The sequence below is a fragment of the Dreissena polymorpha genome, chromosome 12 (assembly GCF_020536995.1).
Source record: "Dreissena polymorpha isolate Duluth1 chromosome 12, UMN_Dpol_1.0, whole genome shotgun sequence".
Taxonomy (NCBI): Eukaryota; Metazoa; Mollusca; class Bivalvia; order Myida; family Dreissenidae; genus Dreissena; species Dreissena polymorpha.
In genome coordinates, this window is record NC_068366.1 from 50,108,868 (window position 1) to 50,130,607 (window position 21,740).

General features: G+C 35.4%; 1 protein-coding gene across 5 annotated transcripts in view; it reads left to right on the plus strand.

Annotated features, from left to right (window-relative positions):
- LOC127852332 (syntaxin-binding protein 5-like) overlaps nt 1-21,740 on the plus strand; it is a 113,724-nt gene that overhangs the window by 10,405 nt on the left and 81,579 nt on the right. For all 5 annotated transcript variants that reach the window (XM_052386265.1, XM_052386266.1, XM_052386270.1 and 2 more), the window contains exons 3-6: nt 10,295-10,376; nt 12,892-12,992; nt 14,395-14,529; nt 21,525-21,588. In XM_052386265.1, coding sequence (XP_052242225.1) covers nt 10,295-10,376; nt 12,892-12,992; nt 14,395-14,529; nt 21,525-21,588 — 382 coding nt within the window. The remainder of the gene's footprint in view (nt 1-10,294; nt 10,377-12,891; nt 12,993-14,394; nt 14,530-21,524; nt 21,589-21,740) is intronic.

The window sequence follows — 21,740 nt, forward strand, 5'->3', positions numbered from 1 at the left end:
AAAAGGGTTGCATTTGACAGTTCTATTTCTAACCGCGTACAGTCCAACATTTTCCCCCTAACTACTTCGATGATCAGATACAGTGTAGTGCCCAATCAATAATGCCCATTGTTATTTCATTTTCCATGCATATCCAGCAGAAAACAAAATTGTTTTGGCTAATTGTGCTTGGTAATCATAACACTCACTGAATGAACTCATTTGGAAGATTTGATTTTTGGGGAATATGCATTTGTCGGTTTGGAGCAAGATCGAGCACTCTTTCCATGTGTTTCAACTCAGCATAATTTTGGAATATTTTGTATTATATCATCTGCATGCATTTCATAAACAAAGAGAGGGCTGGGAACAAAAATTAGTTGTATGAGGCATAACTGTATATAGTTTGCATGTACATGTATGTCACTGTCCTTAAGTATGGGACATATAATTGTAAGCAGCCAATATATGATTATTAACCTTCAGTAAAATAGGTACATGTACCATTTATATAAGTATAGATTTCTTTTGACAAAGGTCTCTTCTCTCATAATTGGCATCGGTCTGCAATAATTGTGTACTTATATTGCCATAGTTTTCCCCTCCATATATAGATTTCTACGCTAGACATGTGTGAATATTCAGTAAATACCTCTCAATTTGTGCATAACGGTGCTTTATATGTGAGTTTTAGTATGCCCTCGAGGAGTTGTATACCTTTCAATGTGGAACTAATGTATGTTTATGATCTTGCAGACTGTTTCAGAGTTGTGGAATCGCTAATGTTTGGTCAATTTAAGGCAGTAGTAAAATTGTCTCATCATATGCAATGCAACTATACATGTATCATTGCTTTTAGTCTGTGAAAGCCATGCGTTTTGTCTTTAAATGGTTATTTTTTATTACTCTGTATTGTTACTGTAAGTATTTTTCCCAGATGATACTAATCAATTCTATTCTTTTGTTTAAAAATTTCTGATATTGAGATGGATGGTAATACCAAATATAATGCAATTTTAAAATAACTAAACCAAGTATAAATATTGTGACTTAGAAATATGATGGTATGGATTTGGCCAAAATAAAAAAATAGGTCTGTTTCTGGTCTCCTTGGAGATAAAAAAACAGGGTCGGTAGGTTGGGATTTATTTTTATTTTTTATTTTATTTTTTTGGGGGGTGGTGGGGGGGGGGGGTTACTAAAATGGAAGACTACTAAAGCTTTTAATAAGAAATACATGTACATGTATATATATGCTTTGTTTGCTTGATATTACATCTTATATGAACAAAAATGAACAAAAAAACTATTTTATTTTTTGGCGACCCCAATAAAATGTTGAGGGTCGGCGCCGATTCGGGAGACACGGTCGGGCGACCCGAAACAGGCCCAATTTTTTTTGGCCTTTGCTGTAATGGTGCAACAGTTACTGGTAAAACAAGCGAAAGCAAATTGCAACAATTCTAGTTACTGAATGTAATGTGCACAACATTTGATACATAAGTTTTAACAATAATTCAAATAATCAGTCACCAGATAAATCAACTGAAGCAGAAACCTGTTTTTTGGTGCAGGCATTTTGCATTTGTTTAACTCCCACAAATTATCTGCCTTGCATCACGTTCAAAACATGTTACCGGAAAGCTCAATCAATAATGTATTTTATAAAATCCAAATTGCCTTATTAAATCAAGAATGAATTTTATATAACATAAATTGGGTTAAAGCATAAAGTATATACAGTAGAATTGCAATAACTCGAGCTGGCGATTTCTCGAAAACTGGCGATTACTCGAGCATTAAACGAAGTCCCAAGCATTTTCCTATAATTTCTAAATAAAATTACCTGCAATAACTCAAACATGCGATTTTCGATAACTCGAGGATGTGTGCTGGTCCCTGAAAGGCATTTCACACCTAATTGACTGGCAATTATTCGAAGACACTTCCTCGTCTGGTCGATGCTAAACATATTCGAGTTGTGAAAACATCGCAATCAAGCAGACAAAAGACACTTGATTAGGTGTGAAGTTAGTCGCAGTTTGAGAAACACTGCAAATTGTCATCCTTCGAGATGCAGATAAAAGCTACACAGTTTTAATGATAATTCAATTAAAACCAACAATCGATAATTATGATAAAATGTATGCTATAAAAGAGAGCGTAGCAGATACATGTAATACATCAGAATCCGTGTAGTGATCATGTTGTATTTCATATTTTTTTCATGCCCATGTACAGTACAGCCAAAGCGGAACAAACGTATTTCGCGATCCGCGGCGGCAAGGCGAAACGAGTCGATGCCGCGTCAGTCGTTGAAGCCGCGTCAGTATGCGGCGGCAAGTCGCATTTCGCCGCGAAACTTTGCATCTGTCCGCCGAGGCATGCCGCTATCCGCGACATGATGCCGAGTCGATTATTAGTTACATGTAGTTAACAAATTTTGAAAGAACAATTATAATAATAATTAATCATAATAAATTTATTGTGCGCGGATTGTATTAGCATATACATGTAAGCATAGTTAATGTGTCTGGCCAATTAAGTTTGTTTCCCGCCCGTAGTGGTCAAGGCTCCAGCATATGGTGGATTTATAAATTAATTGCATGTTGATTTTGCTATAAAATTTAAGCTGAGAAAATTTGCAGTTTGTAGCCACATCAATAATCAAGACGGTGACGACGTATTTGTTGTTTTGTTAATTATCAGCTTATTATAACTATTGTTTGAATATGCGTATATAAACACGTTTTATTTTGTTCATATTATACAGTTAATATCGCTACTAATTACCCGATCATCCCGTATATTCCAGTTTTAAAGCAAATGCTGGTAAATATTTACGATACACAAACATTCTCGATATTTCCTTAAGTATCACATACATTTTGGCATTTGTTACTATTTATAGAGATGATGAAATAACGTCTAATCGGGGCGTTTTTTTCCACTGAACACGCGATTTACGCCTGACGTGATGTTCATGTATTTATACAACACAAAATACACCCAAACTTTCCAAACGACGTTCTACATGTCTGCATAATTTTCGCGCTCTTTTTATGAAACAAAGGATATTTTAGCACTGTTTATTTGACGCTAGAATTTGTCAAAGGTCGCGTTAGCATTAAAATTCGGAAGTGTGTTTGGATTACAAATTTAATAATGATAATCGAACGAAACATTAACAGTTGCGCGTAATTAATTCTACGCTACACATACATGTATGTACATGTAGGTGGATATCTTTTCACTCAATCCGCCGCGTACGTATGCGGCGGATTTACTCCGCGAAAGTACGCGAGGTTAACACAGACTCGGCGTCGTTGCGCGGATCGATGCCGAGTGCCACGGCGATACGCCGTGTGAACACACGATTCGGCCGCCGCGTACTAATAATCTGGCCGTGGCGTAGCCGCGGATTATGTTTGTGCCGCGTTAGCTGTACTGTACGTACCTTGTAAATAAAGCGTTTGCGGTCAGAAGTTGAGCATCACCAACCGAAACATTAAAAAAATACCATGGATTACTCGAAACCTGTGATTACTCGAGCATCGAGGTCAGTCTCGTTCGAACTCGAGTTATCGCAGTTTTACTGTATTTGACTACAATGATTGTGCACTGTGAATCATTTACAGAGAATTTAACTACTATGCACAAACGAAAGAGATCTATGCTTCAGTACATATGTATTTTAACTGAACAAAATATTACAGATTTTATTTGACTCCTGAAATTTCCAAGCACCCGTTTGTTGGACTCTTGCTTTTCCAAATCTATTGTGAAGTCAGCGAGTCATTTTGTTTCCCTCTTGGTCAAGACCTGTTTTCTTAAAAATGACTTGGGAGTATTGAAAATATTCTTAAAATTGTAATTCTTACTATAAAATATGTGGTGTTGAGTCTTACCTCAATTTTAATGCCTCAAAATATGTACTATCATTCTACGGTAAAAACACTGTGTTACGGTATCTTATGAAGCGCCCATGTATTTTAATAAAGGTAGTGAGTGATAATAAGATAATATATTTTACTGTATTAACAAATAAGAAATGAAGAACAACAAGAGGTGAAATTGTATGTTTTATTGTCAATAAGTATTGTAATGACTAGGTTTTCATAATTGAACGAATACATTAGTTTCAATAGGAAAAGAAAACATATTCGCCACTGAAATACTATGAACATAATGTTGGAATGAAATAAAAGATAATGTGTTATAATGTGTAAAGATGTTAGTAGAATGTAAACATAAAAGACTCAATATTGCAAGCATCATAGTGATATGAATTTTTTGCAGAAAGACAGAACTTTATATAAAAAATGAACAAAACAAAGTACAAAGAAACATATTTACACTAATAAACGCAAACATGAATTAGAATAAATCAAAGACAGTTATATTTCCAACACCTATATATTTCCTTAGTTTCGGGGGCTACCGCCCCTACCGCCCGCAAACCCCGCTTTGTCGATAGTGGTAAACAACTGCGTACCGGTAAAGTGCAATCTAGCCTGTTTTTGTAGTGTTTAGTGTGACCGCTACGGCATGTAAACAATAATTAGCTTGTGATTAATGCTATACTGCTTCGTAAACTAAGGAGAAACGTTTCGATGTAATGTTTAGAGGATATTTTGTATCATGAAAGTTTTTAATTTATTGTAATTTACATGTAATTTACAATATATTCATATTTCAGTTCAAATGATACGCGTCCAATGTTCACTGTGATTTTTGTATCATTAGCCAATGCACAATTCGGATTAATTCATTGGGGACCTATCATGAATGAAGGTCATCTAAGGTAAAAAGTGACGTTAAACAGGTACGCCGAAAAAATGCCAGACACTCTTGGCAAGAACAGGAAAGGGCAAATGCGCTGCCCTCCCAACTGCTCCTGTTAAGTGTAAAAATTAGTTATTGAATCTGGCCCCAGATTTATTTGCAAGCAATCTGGTTGAAGGTTTCGTGGGTGTATTTTCCTAATGTATTGATTCTGATATTGATAAGAAGCAGACTCTGGGGTAATCACAGAAAAAGGTTTGTGGGGTAACTCATTTATTTGTCGAAGAATCCCATCTTGTTTAAGCTGTTGCTACCATTGGTCTGTGATATAGGACATGATCTAACTTTAGCAACCCGTCACTGTTGTGGAAATACCATGCCTTTAATAGGCTTTGGTCAAGTTGACTTGGGATTTGTAGGTCAGAATTTCTGGTGTGCTGTTGGTGACCCTCCCCCTCTCGTAGGTTTACAAGATAGATTGGCACCAGACCTCCAGAAGAAAAAACAATTGCCTGCTATAAGGTCAATATAGCTACATTGTCTATGTTGGTCAAAAAGAAACAAATCAGTCTACAAATGTATGTAAGATATTTTACCATAACAAGTGTAGATTCACTGTTCAATGAGTTATTTTTATCCAATTTTGAAATTTGGAGTAATTCTTGGTTTCTCATTTTGATGCATTTCTCGGCTTAACATGAACTCTCGTGTAAAAGAAGATTTATACTATGAACTTTTCTGTGTTTAAGTGAATAGTTACAGATTTCTACGCCCCTGTACTGTCTTCCATGTCTACCTAACAACTATTGAAGCTGTTACAAGTCTGAATCTCTGCATAAATTTCAAAATGGAAAAATTGCAAGTTGCATTAAAAAAAAAGGCCTGTGGGCTCATTCTGTTTTTTATGCCGCCGGATCGAAAGATCGGGGGCATATTGTTTTTGGCCTGTCTGTTTGTCTGTCATGCATTCATTCATTGTGTGTGTCCCAAAACTTTAACCTTGGTTAAAGTTTTGCAATAACTTTTGCATTATTGAAGCAACTTGATATTTGATATTTGGCATGCATGTGTATCTCAAAGAGCTGCTCATTTTGAGTGGTGAAAGGTCAAGGTTTATGTCATCCTTTAAGGTCAAAGGTCAATTATATGGCTTCAAAGCGGTGCAATAGGGGGCATTGTGTTTCTGACAAACACATCTCTTATTTCATTTTTAAACAAAAAAGTTGTGTATTTATGTATTTATCATCTCCTTTCCTGAATGCAAAGTTTACAAATGTTTCATACATTTTGTTAAGAAAATACAAAAAACATGAAAAAGACAGCAGTTTAAATTTACATGTAGGGACATTTACAGAATATTGTAAATTACTGGAATGTAAACAACAAAAGCTGTACAAATATTTTCTATACGCTGTATTTGTGTCTGTAGTGTGATTAAATTGGATAGCGACATATGTTTAATGAACAAATTGCACATCAGCATGGTACATGTACATATAATACAGTTTATAAACAACATTTATTTTAACCCATTAGTTAGGATGAGTGTAATCTAAGTACTAAGTCACTGTTGAATCTGAGTGATACAAAATTAATGTCAAGATTTTCAAAGTTTTAATTGTTATTTGGACCATGAGTGGTATTTTCATTTGATTTGTCATATTCATTTGAACCCTGTTCTTCCAAGATAGGATGTAAAATTAAATTTGTTCCAGGTTTTATGGCCCCAAACGTTAGAGAACATCAATTTCCTCTTTGTGAACTTGGTACCCTTAAAAAAGGTTTCTGCCCAATCATATTAACAAACCAACCTTCCCAATTTGTCAATATCTGAGAAAGTAATCTCAAAAGATCCCCAAAATATATAGTATAATAGTTAAATGCAAGGTTTGGTTCAAAGCCACGTTTATATTCCCAATTAAATGCACATCTACTGGTATCAATCCCAAAGGAGTGATGTAAAATGGTTGGGTTAGGTAAGGGAATCAGTAATAAACATTAAAATGGTTCATATGTGGATAGGATGAAAACAAAAATTATATTTAAAGCAAACAGACATTTAATTGAAATGTCTGGGCATGTTTTATGTCACCCAAAACATACATTATTTTGTGCTGGTAGTGTTTTTTGAGTTGATTTGAAGTAATTTGGTAAATTGCATGCTTAATTGATGGGTATTAAATGTTCAGATGACATACAGACATATATTCACAGTTTGTCTATAAACATCATCTTATTCAGAGTACATTGACTGTGATTATTTTATTTTGATGAAAGGGAACATTAAGTGAATATGATTAATAAGTTGGCAAATGTTTTATTGATCAATGTAGACTTTACGTTATTTAATATGTCTGACATTTATTTGACTGCTAAATAAATAGGCAAATAGTTTCCTTGTACACATAACAGTGCATATAATAAATGTCTGGCAAAATTGTAAATTTTTACCAGTAATAAATTGCTCTAGGGCTTTTAAAAGAAAACATAGTTGAACTTATTATAGCGTAGTTTTCGCACAAATTTTGGGGCTGAATTAGGACCCATTCTCACAATGAACACATTTTCATCAAATAACTGCCTAAAATTCCCGATTGATGTTTGCAAATGAAAATAAATATTTTAATAATAATTGCAACATAAAGTTCATCTTTCCAGCTGTATAATTTGAACCCTAGCAGATATAATGGTGCAAACACTTTTATTTTAAATTTTGAAATATTTGTTGTAAGCAAAAGACCTCACCCAATTTTTGCCAAAACAATTCCATTTTTCCGAGTCCAAATGATCCAGGCCCTATTTCCAAATTTATGAAAATCACTCACCCTTTTTTTACCAGGTTTTCCAAAGGAAAAAACTGGTTATTAGATTGGTGAATGTTGCCGGGCGGGCGGGTGGAATGAGCTTGTCCAGGCCATAACTTTGTCATTTATTGTGAGACTTTAAAATCATTTGGCACATTTTTTCACCATCATTGGACGGTGTGTCAAGCGAAAGAATTACGTCGATATTTCCAATGTCAAGGTCACACTTTGAGTTCAAAGGTCAAAATTGTCCATAAATGATCTTGCCCAGGCCATAAACTATGTCATTCATTGTGAGATTTTAAATCATTTGGCACATTTGTTCACCATAATTGGACGGTTGTGTCATGCGAAAGTATAACGTCGATATCTCCAAGGTCAAGGTCACACTTTGAGTTCAAAGGTCAAAAATGGCAATAAATGAGCTTGTCCGGGCCATAACTATGTTGTTCATGGTGAGATTTTAAAATCATTTGGCACATTTGTTCACCATCATTTGACGGTGTGTCATGAGAAAGAATTACGTCGATATTTCCAAGGTCAAGGTCACACTTTGAGTTCAAAGGTCAACAATGGCCATAAATGATCTTGTCTGGGCCATAACTATGTCATTCATTGTGAGATTTTAAAATTACTCGGTACATTTGTTTACAATCATTGGACGGTGTGTCATGCCAAAATATTACGTCAATATCTCCAAGGTCAAGGTCACACTTGGAGTTCAAAAGTCAAAAATGGCCATAAATGAGCTTGTCCCGGCCAAAACTATGTTATTCATTGTGAGATTTTAAAATGACTCTTTACATAAAAAAATTCACAGCCATTGGACGGCGTGTCATGCAAAAGAATTCCATAATTCAAAGGTCAAAATAGCAATAAATGATAATGGCCTAATAATTCTTAAAAATACCATAAATTAGCTTCTCTAGTTTTGTGAAGACAGCATGCAAAATATTCTGTGTCACTGCAGCATGTGGGGTTATACGTGACACGTATCACGGTCTGTGACAAAGCTCTAGTTATAAATACATTTTTTTGAAAACCTGGTTTTGTGACAATTTTGTCCCTTGTTAGCTCGGCTGTTTTCGAAGAAAACCCGAGGTATTGCCATAGCCAGCTCGTCGTCCTGCGTCGGTCGTGCTTAAACCGTGACATTTTGCTCTTAAATCAATGTGCTTCCGCCTACAACTTTGAACATTCATATGTAGATGCACCTTGATGAGTTCTACACGCCACACCCAGTTTTGGGTCACTAGGTCAAAGGTCAAGGTCACTGTGGCCTTTAAAAAAAATAATTCTGACAAGCTTTCATTTATTCAAAACTGCACCCGCAGCCGAGCGTTTGCACCCGTTTGTGGTGCTCTTGTTAATAATTTGTAATAGAATATTTTCTGATTTAGTTTGCTAGTAAGGGTTAGAATACTTTCAATGTTATAAAAGAAGTGTTTTTGCTTCATACATTTAGTTTGTTATTAGTATGCTGTAATTTTGTTTGTTGGAAGCTGACATGCAGACCTTGGGTGGGATTGCGTTTTGGGCAAATGCTGGTCAAGGTCTTTGTTACTTTAAGTAGAAAGATAATATCTGCTCAATATTTTAGTTCGGAGGGAGGTTATTGTGTTGTAAAATGTGTGTAGGTAGATGCCATGCAGACATTGCTTCAAATCCCTGTGCATCGCATTGAAAAAAAAAAAACAGTGTTTTGGTATGCTATCTGTAGTATACATAGTCTGAAAAAGAGATTTATCAATATTTTACAGCTTTATAAGAAGGTGCTGTATATCAAAACAAATCATGAACAGAAACAATAATATCTCTTTCTTTTAAAGCAAGCAAAAAATATGGGCAATATAAGGGCAATTTAGATTATCCAATTAAACAATTGTGTAAAGATTGCCCAATTATGGAAGCATTTGTCAGATTGGATGTATGTTTTTTGCAGCTTAATAACAAAGCACTATTCTGTAATTAATGTATAATTCAAAGCCCAGATATGAAGAAGGTAAAATTGTGTCTATCCAAATGAAATCAGCAAATCAAGACAAGCAGTTGATGCATATAAAGGTTATTACTTACAGAATAAATCAATTTTGAGTAATTATAATGAAGTTTTTAAGAGTATTTTTTTGCATTTCATATAGAAATTCATTCTTTATTTCTGCCTTAAAATAAGAAAAATAAATGTATTTAAGAGAGTTTGTGTGCAAGAAACTTAGTAGTTCAATTTTAAGTAACACTTTTGGTACCAATGTAGTAAAGAATAAATTTCCCTGAAAGCTTTCACTCACATAATATATAGAGGATATTTGTTGGATTCGGTGGATTATCGATTTTAATTCACGAGTGATCATAGAAAAAAAATATTTTCTATGATCACGAGTGAATTAAAATCGATATTCCACCAAATCCAACAAATTTTCTTTTTATTTTATGCTTTTTTTCACAGTTTATATACATTGTTACCAAAGAGTTTAACTAAAGAATTTCACTGGGACAATGACGTCATTTCGTCAAAAAATGACGTCATTTCACAGTAAACAGTGAAAATTATCGATAATTTTCACTGTTAAATTTCACTGTTTGAAACAGTGAAATTATCAGTTTTAATTCACTGATATTTCTCTATAAACCACCGGAAATCATAAATTAAATTGGTCAAGTCTCTACCAGTAATGTGTGTGGTCACCCCAGGTTGTCGTCCAGTGATTTCCTTGACCAGTGTCCAGATTTGGCCAGGCTGGAGTGGACCTGCATTGTCATCATGGAGCAGACGTGGCAGTGCTGCAAATACTGTTCCTTGTCAATGAGGTAAAATATATCATGTAGATATCAGTGTTTGTGTTGACAAAACTCCTTAGGGAAAACTTAGGTACAGGTTGAGAATTTCATATCTTGACCATGGTTGAAAATTACAGAGTTAGGAAATAACATTTTCGAAATTGTTGTCAAATACAGGATATTGAAAAATGCTTTTGGCCATGGTTGCCATGTACAGGGTTAGGAATTAACATCATGACCATGGTAATGCCAACTACAGGGTTTTGAAATAACATCTTGGCCATGTTTCCAAGTAGAGGGTTAGGAACTTACTTGTTTTGACATAGGTATAATAGACATTCCAGGTATTGCCACATACTTTAAAATCTTATCTTAATTTAATGAAAATCCCAACCACAGGGCAGGAGTCCGGCTAAAAGGACTTCTCTTTTACCATCTTTATAATATCAGCCACTCCATAACGTTTCTGTGTTTGTCTATATCTCCTTTACACTTTAAAGTATATTCATGAAACTTATTTAAAATGTTAAGGTTATCGTGACAATGTCCGATGGCATGAGTCAGATATGTTAGCTTAAGGTCAAGGCCACACGGTTAGGTCAGATATTTGAGCCTCCATTTCAAGCCCTTTTCATATCTCTTTGGCCTTTTTATAAAAATTTGCTCATATGTGCATGTCATAGAGGAGATATTCATAAAGCATTTTGTTAGTAAGCGTCAATTGAATCAAGGTCAATGTCAAACTTGAAGGTCAAATAACATAACCTTCATTTTGTTTCTGCTCCATGTTGTTTGTCTATGCCTTTTGCAGGATTTTCACAAAACTGGGCTGAATGTTGGGGTAATTGAAATGATTCTCAGAAGGCATGGACCTTTCATGCTAGGTCTAGGTCACATTTAAAAATTATTATTTTTAGTGCACTTCTGTGTCCTTTTCATATTCTATCTAGCTTTTGACAGATGTTCATTAATTTTTTTTTAAATGTTTTACTCATTAAGAATGCATGAGTAAGCCATACAAACTCAAGAACAAGGCAACACTTAAAGGTTTAATGTTTGATCCCTTGATTTTTCTGTCCATTCTTTATCTCCTATTCATTTGAAGGATTTTTATTAAACATGCCTACGATGTTTATCACTTAAAGAAAATGTGCATGATGCATGACGCAGTCATGCCGTCTCAAGGTCATATTTACAATTTGAAGGTCATTGCAGGCGATAGAGCTGCCACTTAGACTGATCTCACACAATCCTGTATTATGTGATAATTGCCTTACCATGCAGTCTGCAAAAACTAACTTTTTTGTCTTCATAGCCATGTGGCTATGAAACTTTGAAAATGTCATAACCAGAGGAAATTTTTCATAGCCAGAAAAAAATGAATTAATGAACAGTAAAAATATAAGGCCAATGCTCACAGGTATCGATCTTAATCATATGAATGATAAACACTGTTACCGTTTTTTCGTAATTTCAAAGCTATTAATGACACACATTCAACCGTTTTACTTAATTTATAAAAACCCTCGCACTACAATTTCATTTATCGGCGTAGAATGCAAGTTCAGTTTACCAAAAGTATTACAACATTTAAATACGCCAGCCAGACTTTACGCTCTCTATAACATCTAAGGGAGATCATTAATGATAGAAAACTAAGGGAAGTAACCAAGCAGTGTCAATGAAAGAATTTACATCTGAAATGTGTAAATTGATAATTGATTGGTTTATTTTCTCGGATTTTTATGTCCCCCACTATAGTAGTGGGGGACATATTGTTTTTGCCCTGTTTGTCTGTTGGTCTGTTGGTCTGTTGGTCTGTCTGTCTGTTTGCGCCAACTTTAACATTTTGCAATAACTTTTGCTATATTGAAGATAGCAACTTCATATTTGGCATGCATGTGTATCTCATGAAGCTGCACATTTTGAGTGGTGAAAGGTCAAGGTCATCCTTCAAGGTTAGAGGTCAAATATATGTGGCCAAAATCGCTCATTTTATGAATACTTTTGCAATATTGAAGATAGCAACTTGATATTTGGCATGCATGTGCATCTCATGGAGCTGCACATTTTGAGTGGTGAAAGGTCAAGGTCATCCTTCAAGGTCAGAGGTCAAATATATGTGGCCCAAATCGCTTATTTTATGAATACTTTTGCAATATTGAAGATAGCAACTTGATACTTGGCATGCATGTGTATCTCATGGAGCTGCACATTTTGAGTGGTGAAAGGTCAAGGTCATCCTTCACAAGGTCAAGGTCATCCTACAATGTCAAACATCATATAGGGGGACATTGTGTTTCACAAACACATCTTGTTTTCATTGCTATTCAGGCGATCTATATTCAATTTTTCTATCGCCAGAGACGAGATTTCATCGCATTGGCATTCAGGCGATTGGTTAATTTTGAAGACTGACCATGTTAATTGTTACATTATCTCCATTGGCATTACTGGCTTCTGAATTTAAATTAACAATCACTTTGGTTCTGCTATTGTTATACATGTATTTTAACGGTGCAGCAAAAAATGATATATTTTTCAGGGAGCACTTGTCACATGCTGTTCAGACGACAACTTGCATTTATGGAACTTCAGACAAAAACGGCCTCAAATTGTTCAGTCATTAAAATTCCAAAGAGAAAGGTGAGGAAATGGTGCAATATACAGACATGTACATGTTCAGGTAAGAGTATTGACGTGAAAAAACATTGGTGATGCAAAACCAAGTGAGAAGCAGTAGGCCATTTTGCTCAAAGATTGCAATTATAGTCATAGGTATATCATTTACAGGACTGTGTTACCTATCTAACATGTAGTGATATAACTGGAAAATCATCATTTTTTGCAACATTACATTTTGCAGTATAAAATTATGGATTTATGCTCATTTGATGAAATGAAATTTGTGTACATGCATAACAACCTAGTTAAAAAAGGAATTAGTAAGTAAACACTACATTGTCCCATTCACGTCCCCAAATGCTGACAGTTGTAATGGTTGTTGGATGCAGGTCAAACTCAATGATGAATGAAGGCCACCTGCCCTTATTTCAACCATTGCACACAAATCGAACCATCATAGCTCTGATCCAAGCACACTAATGGTCTCGTTCTTGTTTTGCATGCGCGTAAAGTGTCGTCCCAGATTAACATTTTTGCTAAGAGAATTCAGTTTAACAAAATTACCATATAAATGACACTGTAGTTCTCTGAAGCCTTTGCAGACTTCACAGGCTAATCTTGTATGACACTTACATTAAAAACATGCCATTTTGAGTATACGTTTTCATGGTATTAACTGTTATCTGTCATTCTGTCCTTGCCCTCACAAGTAAATCTCTGTATGTTTTCAGGATAACCTACTGTAATCTGTCCTTCTGTCCTTTCCTCACAAGTAAATCTCTGTATTTTTTCAGGATAACCTACTGTAATCTGTCCTGTCCTTTCCTCACAAGTAAATCTCTGTATGTTTTCAGGATAACCTACTGCCATCTGTCCTTCTGCCCATGCACTCACAAGTAACTGTGTGTTTTCAGGATTACCTACTGTGATCTGTCCTTCAGTCAATGCACTCACAAGTAAATCTTTGTATCTTTTCAAGATAACCTACTGTCATCATTCCTACTGTCAATCTACTCGCAAGTAAATCCCTGTATGTTTCAGGATAACCTACTGTCAACGTTCCTTCTGTCCATGCAGTCACAAGTAAATCTCTGTATGTTTTCAGGATAACCTACTGTAATCTGTCCTTCTGTCCTTTCCTCACAAGTAAATCTCTGTATGTTTTCAGGATAACCTACTGTGATCTGTCCATCTGTCAATGCACTCACAACTAAATCTTTGTATGTTTTCAAGATAACCTACTGTCATCGTTCCTACTGTCAATGCACTCACAAGTAAATCTCTGTATGTTTTCAGGATAACCATCTGTCATCATTCCTACTGTCAATGCACTCACAAGTTAATCTTTGTTTGTTTTCAGGATAACCTACTGTAATCTGTCCTTCTGTCCTTTTCTCACATGTAAATCTCTGTATTTTTTCAGGATAACCTACAGTCATCTGGCCTTTCAAAGCAAGTGGCTGTACGTGGGAACGGACAAGGGAAATGTACATATTGTCAATATCGAGTCTTTCATTTTATCTGGATACGTCATCATGTGGAATAAAGCCATAGAACTGTGAGTTTCCAAAGATTTCAGTTTAAAAATATGTAGATCTATTGAATATTAGGGGGTATATAATGTTATGCAAATAATTGTGTGTGTGTCTTTACAGATTGAATCAGATCATCACCTGTTTTTAAACTTCAATTTTCAGCTCACCTGAGCACTACATGCTCAATGATGAGCTTTTGTGATCACCTTTTGTTTGTTGTACATCCTACGTCGTCAACATTTGCCATGATAACACTCTAGAGGCCACATTTATTGTCTGATCTTCATGAAAATTGGTCAGAAGATTTGTCTCAATGATATCTTGGACACATTTTAAAATGGTTCTGGTTGATCAAAAACATGACTGCCAGGGGCCAAGCCCTTTTTAGCTCATCTTTTTTTGAAAAAAAATTATGAGCTATTGTCATCACCTTGGCGTCGGCGTCTGCTTCGCCGTCTGGTTAGTTTTGCGTTTAGGTCCACTTTTCTCAGAAAGTATCAATGCTATTGCATTCAAACTTGGTACACTTACTAACTATCATGAGGGGACTGGGCAGGCAAAGTTAGATAACTCTGGCGTGCATTTTGACAGAACTATGTGCCCTTTTTATACTTAGAAAATTGAAAATTTTGGTTAAGTTTTGTGTTTGGGTCCATTTTATTCCTTAAGTATCAAAGCTATTGCTTTCATACTTGCAACACTTACTAACTGTCATAAGGGGACTGTGCAGGCAAAGTTATGTAACTCTGACTGGCATTTTGACAGAATTATGTGCCCTTTTTATACTTAGAAAATTGAAAATTTGGTTAAGTTTTGTGTTTAGGTAGACTATTCCTAAAGTATCAAAGCTATTGCTTTCATACTTGCAACACTTACTAACTATCATAAGGGGACTGTGCAGGCAAAGTTATGTAACTCTGACTGGCATTAACGGAATTATGGGCCCTTTAAACTTAGAAAATTGAAAATTTGGTTAAGTTTTGTGTTTTGGTCCACTTTACCCCTAAAGTATCATAGATATTGCTTTCATACTTGGAACACTCCCAAACTATCATAAGGGGACAGTAAAGGACAAGTTGCATAACTCTGGTTGTCATTTTTACAGAATTATGGCCCTTTTTGACTTCGTAACATTTAAATATGTGGTTAAATTTTGTGTTTAGATCCACTTTACTTCTAAAGTATCAAGGCTATTGCTTTCAAACTTAAAATACTTTCATGCTATCATGAGGGTACTGTACCTGGCAAGTTGAATTTTACCTTGACCTTTGAATGACCTTGACTGTCAAGGTCAAATTATTAAATTTTGCTAAAATTGCCATAACTTCTTTATTTATGATTAGATTTGATTGATTCTTTGACAAAACAACTCTTACCTGACATACCACAACAGACTCCACCCAAACCATCCCCCATGCCCCCCAGCCCCGAATCCCCCCCCCCCAAAAAAAAAGTTTTTTTTTTTTTTTTAAAGATCATCTGATAAATGACCACCACACCCTCACACTATACCCCGCCAACCTCCCCCCCCCCCCTCAACCCCCCCCCCAATTTTTTTTTTTTTTAAACTGTTAAAATAAACAAATATTTATTTTTATTATTTTAGTTTTTAAATACCGTCAAGAATCCCCCCCCCCCCCCCCCCCAAAAAAAAAATTTACTTTTTTTGGCATTTTTTTTTTTCATTTTGGGAAGAAGATAATTAATAAATGACCACACACCCACACTATACACCCTCTCCACTCCACCCCTCCCTCATTTGTTATTGAAATTGAGATAGGTCCCTTGACCTTTAAAAATAAAAATAGATGAGCGGTCTGCACCTGCAAGGCGGTGCTCTTGTTCTAATATGGGTATAGTTAAACCCTCTTAACACTCTAGAGGCCACCTTTTTGTCCAATATCATGAAACTTGGTCAGAATATTTGTTCCAATGATATCTCGGATGAGTTCAAAAATGGTTCCTGTTGGTTGAAAAACATGACCGCCAGGGGGCGGCCTTTTTTCCTTTCAGTACAGCCAACGCGGAACAAACATAATCTGCGGCTACGCCACGGCCGTGTCGAGTGTTCATGCGGGGTATGGCGGAGGCACTCTGCATCGATCCGCGCAACGACGCCGAGTCTGTTTTAACCTCGCGTACTTTCGCGGAGTAAATCCGCCGCATACATACGCAGCGGATTGAGTGAAAAGATATACACCTACATGTACATTTGTGTAGCATAGAAACCTAGATTTACGCTACTTTCATATTTATTATTTTCACGTTTTAATAAGCGATATGGCACGTAATGCGCTTTAACAAATTATAGTTGAATAAATTACGCACAATGTTAATGTTTCGTTCGATTCTGAAATGAGATTTATTAATTTGTAATCCGAAACACGCTTCCGAATTTTAATGCTAATGCGACATTAACAAATTCTAGCGTCAAATAAACAGTGCTGAAATATCCTTTGTCTCCATAAAAAGCGCGCGAAAATTATGCAGACATGTACAACCTCGCATGAAAAGTTTGGGTGTATTTTGTGTTGTATAAAAACATGTCAGGCAATTTATGCGTGTTCAGTGGAAAAAAAAACGCCCCGATTGGACGTTATTTCATCACATCTTTAAATAGTAACAAATGCCAAAATGTATTTGATACTTAAGAATAATTGCGAATGTGTGTGTGTCTTGAGCACTTTTATTGTAAATATTTACCGGAATTCGCTTTAAAACTGGAACATACGGGATTATCGGGTAATGATTAGCGATATCAACTGTATAATATAAACAAAATGAAACTACTTTATATACGCATAGTCAAACAATAGTTATAATAAGCTGATAATTAACAAAACAACAATTAGTGTTGGTTCTTGATGTGGCTTCAAACTGCTAATTGTCTCAGCTAAAATATAATAGCAAAATCAACAAGCAAGTATGAATCCACCAACTGCTGGAGTCTTCACCACTCGTATGTGCCAAAACATAATTACGTGACATCGTTTATGTGTGAAATACATACACTACAGGCGGGAAACAAACTAACTTGACCAGACACATTAAATATGCTAATATGCTAATACATGTTGTCGTAAAAATTAAATCCAAAACAAATATGTTTGTTGATCGTTTAATATAAAGACAATGATCATACGGCGCAATTAATGCACACAAAGTAACTTAAAGTACTTTAGCTGATTCTGAAAATGACAATGGCAAATGATTATTGGAATTTTATTAATACATGCCTGTGATAATCGTATTTTGTTTTTATAAATTCGATTTTTTTTATTTGCATTCTTTTAAAATAATAATTATTTCTATCCAAATGACAGCAATTTCTTTAGAAACAGGAATGCAATCACTAAAAACAAAACAACAGCATGCTCTTTTATTAAGTAGTTTATCTGTTTTGAATCTGCGCACATTAAATTAATTATGATTTTAAATATTATTATAATTAAAAACAAAACAACAGCATGCTCTTTTATTAACTAGTTTATCTATTTTGAATCCGCGCACATTAAATTAATAATGATTTTAAATATAATTATAATTGTTCTTTTAAATTTCTTTGACTAACTAATCATTTAAAAAAGATTTTGATTTGAAGATGCGCATCGACTCGGCGTCATGTCGCAGATCGCGGCTTGCCTCGGCATGTCTCGGCAGACAGATGTGAAGCTTCACGGCGAAATGGGCCTTGCCGCCGCATACTGACGCGGCTTCAACAGCCGACTCGGCATCGACTTATTGCGCCTTGCCGCAGCAGATCGCGAAATATGTTTGTTCCGCGTTGGCTGTGCTGTATATGGCCATTTATGGCTACATTAAAACCTTGTTATTGCTTCAGAATCCACATCTATTGTCCAATCTTCATGAAACTTGGTCAGAAGATTTGATAACTTCGGCGATTTCCAAAATGGTTCAGGTTGATTGAAAAACATGGCCACCAGGGGGCGGGGCATTTTTATGCCCCCGGATTGAAAGATCAGGGGTATATTGTTTTTGGCCTGTCTGTCTGTCTGTCATTGTGTCAGTCAGTCAGTCATTGTATGTGTGTCACAAAACTTTAACCTTGGTTAAAGTTTTATTACTTTTGCAATATTGAAGATAGCAACTTCATATTTGAGTGGTGAAAAGTCAAGGTCAAGGTCAACATTTAAAGTCAAAGGTCAAATATGATTGTATTTTTCGTTCCTAAAACTTTAACCTTCGTTAAAGTTTGGTCATAACTTTTTGAATATTGACGATAGCTACTTGATATTTGGCATGCATGTTTATCTCATGGAGCTTGTCATTTTGAGTGGCTAAAGATCAAGGTCAATGTTCAAGGTCAAAGATCAAATTTATGGCTTCAAAGCGGCGCAATTGGGGGAATTGTGTTTCTGACAAACACATCTCTTGTTTCTTATATGTCTATAGCAAAATTTGTTAAAACTCTAAGTGACATTTATAGTCCAATCTTCATGAAACTTGTTCAGAATATTTTTCCTAATAAAATCCCGGAAGATTTATTGCAATAGTAAAACCTTGTTAACACTCTTGAGGCCATATTTATTGTCTGATCTCCATGAAACTTGGTCAGAACATTGTTCTCAATGATATCTTTGACGAGTTCCAAAAAGGTTTTGGTTGGTTGATAAACATTAAAAAAACAACATGAAAAACCTTTTTATATATATTGTATGTGTCTGTCTGTCTGTCATTATATGTGTCCCAAAACTTAAACATGGTCATAACTTTTGCAATATTGATGATAGCAACTTGATATTTGGCATGCATGTGTATCTCATTAGGCTGCACATTTTGAGTGGTGAAAGGTCAAGGTCATCCTTCAAGGTCAAAGGTAAAAAAAATCAAAAAAGTTTACAATCTAGAAGACACATTTATTGTGCAATATTCATGAAACTTGGTCAGAACATTTGTTTTAATGATATTGGATGAGTTGGAAAACGGTTCCAGTCTGTGGAAAAACATGGCCTCCAGAGGGCGAGGCATTTATCCTTATATGGCTATAGTAAAACCTGGTTTACACTCTAAAAGTCACATTTATAGTTCAGTCTTTATGAAACATGGTCAGAACATTTGTTCTTAGGATATCTTGGGCTGCACAGAACAGGTCAGTTCCTTTAATGTATCTCAGGAGAGCGATTTTGGGTCTTTCAGGCCCTCTTGTTAAATATACTTACTTGTATGAGTGATTTTGCTAGTTTTATGTATTCTTTAATTTTCATTTCATAAGAATTTCAATTTCTGTTGAAGGAAGTGAATTAACAAAGTATGAATTTTCTATTTATTGTAAGGTGTTTTATTGGCAAAAAATTGTATATGTTAATATCCGGTTCATCCAAACGTTTCAAAATGCTTTTAAATATGCTGAATAATGTCATAATAACAAAAATTGTTTGCTAAAATTAGGTTTGAATTTATACAAATTTTATTTTGGAAATCTATCTATTGAACAAAGGTATTTAAATAAAAAAGTGGTTAGAAAGCTACACATAAACAATTTAATGACAGACATTTTAGTTTTGCTATAAAATTGATGGCAATCACGATTCACCACTGCATAATGGTTACCAGGTAACACCATATCAAACTTCTTCACTGTATAGACAGAACTAAAAAAACAATATTTTTATCTGGAGAACAGTACCTTGAAGTTTAAAATGTTTAACCATAGATATTTGCATATGTACATTTATATTTGAACTGTTTATTTTATAATATTAATCATGTGCTCTCATTCTTATGCACCGACATGTTAGGAGATACTAATAAATTGTTTATGAGAAATTCATTGTCTGCATTTCCTATTCAGGATGCACTTTAGCAATCAGATTACATGTCATTACTTTTGTCCAGTTATTTGTATATACATTTGCAGTTGGTAACCACTGGGCTATTTTCTGTGAAATTTGTCATAAGAGATGCTGTGATTTTGGAGTTTGCACAATATGGTAGCAATGCAGTAGACATCATTCGTAATAAATTAAATTATTATCAATATTTAAAACTTTTATTATTTTAGGCTTATAGTTTTTAAGACCCCCCCCCCCAAATGATTGAACTTAATCCTTTAGCTACAAGAAATACAATTCAAATAAAATATCTTTAGGCTCTTTCCTTGAAATAAAAGTTTTTCAGCGTTAAAATGCCATTGCCTGGACTACAACTTGTGTGGAGAATATTCGGAAACTGGTTTACAATGTAATTTTAGAGGTAAACAATAAGCATATGTGAAAGAAATCTTATCACTATGATCATAAATTGAAAGACAAATTGAAAGTCAATCGCTTGGTGGCCAACAAAATAGAGACATTAGTACTTGTACCAACTGGATTGATATTATAAAGTTCAAAGTGATTCTTGCATAGTTTTATCACCCATTGACAGCTAGATTGCCTTGTTGTTTGCAGGTCCCGTAAGACCCATTAGATTGCCTTGTTGTTTGCAGGTCCTGTAAGACCCATTAGATTGCCTTGTTGTTTGCAGGTCCCGTAAGACCCATTAGATTGCCTTGTTGTTTGCAGGTCCCGTAAGACCCATTAGATTGCCTTGTTGTTTGCAGGTCCCTTAAGACCCATTAGATTGCCTTGTTGTTTGCAGGTCCTGTAAGACCCATTAGATTGCCTTGTTGTTTGCAGGTCCCGTAAGACCCATTAGATTGCCTTGTTGTTTGCAGGTCCCGTAAGACCCATTAGATTGCCTTGTTGTTTGCAGGTCCCTTAAGACCCATTAGATTGCCTTGTTGTTTGCAGGTCCTGTAAGACCCATTAGATTGCCTTGTTGTTTGCAGGTCCTGTAAGACCCATTAGATTGCCTTATTGTTCGCAGGTCCTGTAAGACCCATTAGATTGCCTTGTTGTTTGCAGGTCCTGTAAGACCCATTAGATTGCCTTGTTGTTTGCAGGTCCCGTAAGACCCATTAGATTGCCTTGTTGTTTGCAGGTCCCGTAAGACCCATTAGATTGCCTTGTTGTTTGCAGGTCCCGTAAGACCCATTAGATTACCTTGTTGTTTGCAGGTCCCGTAAGACCCATCCTGGTGCTGTCCTACACCTGAGTGATAACCCGTTGGACCCAAGCAAGGTACTTTAGTTTTACTTATACAGTCAAAACTGAGAACAGAGGTCAGTCAAGGGAAATGGCCAAAGTGGCTGTTGTCCACAATGAAGTGACTGCTGTTTTCAGATCACCACTTTTTAGATAGTTGGTCAGCTGGTAGTATTGCTACATTATTA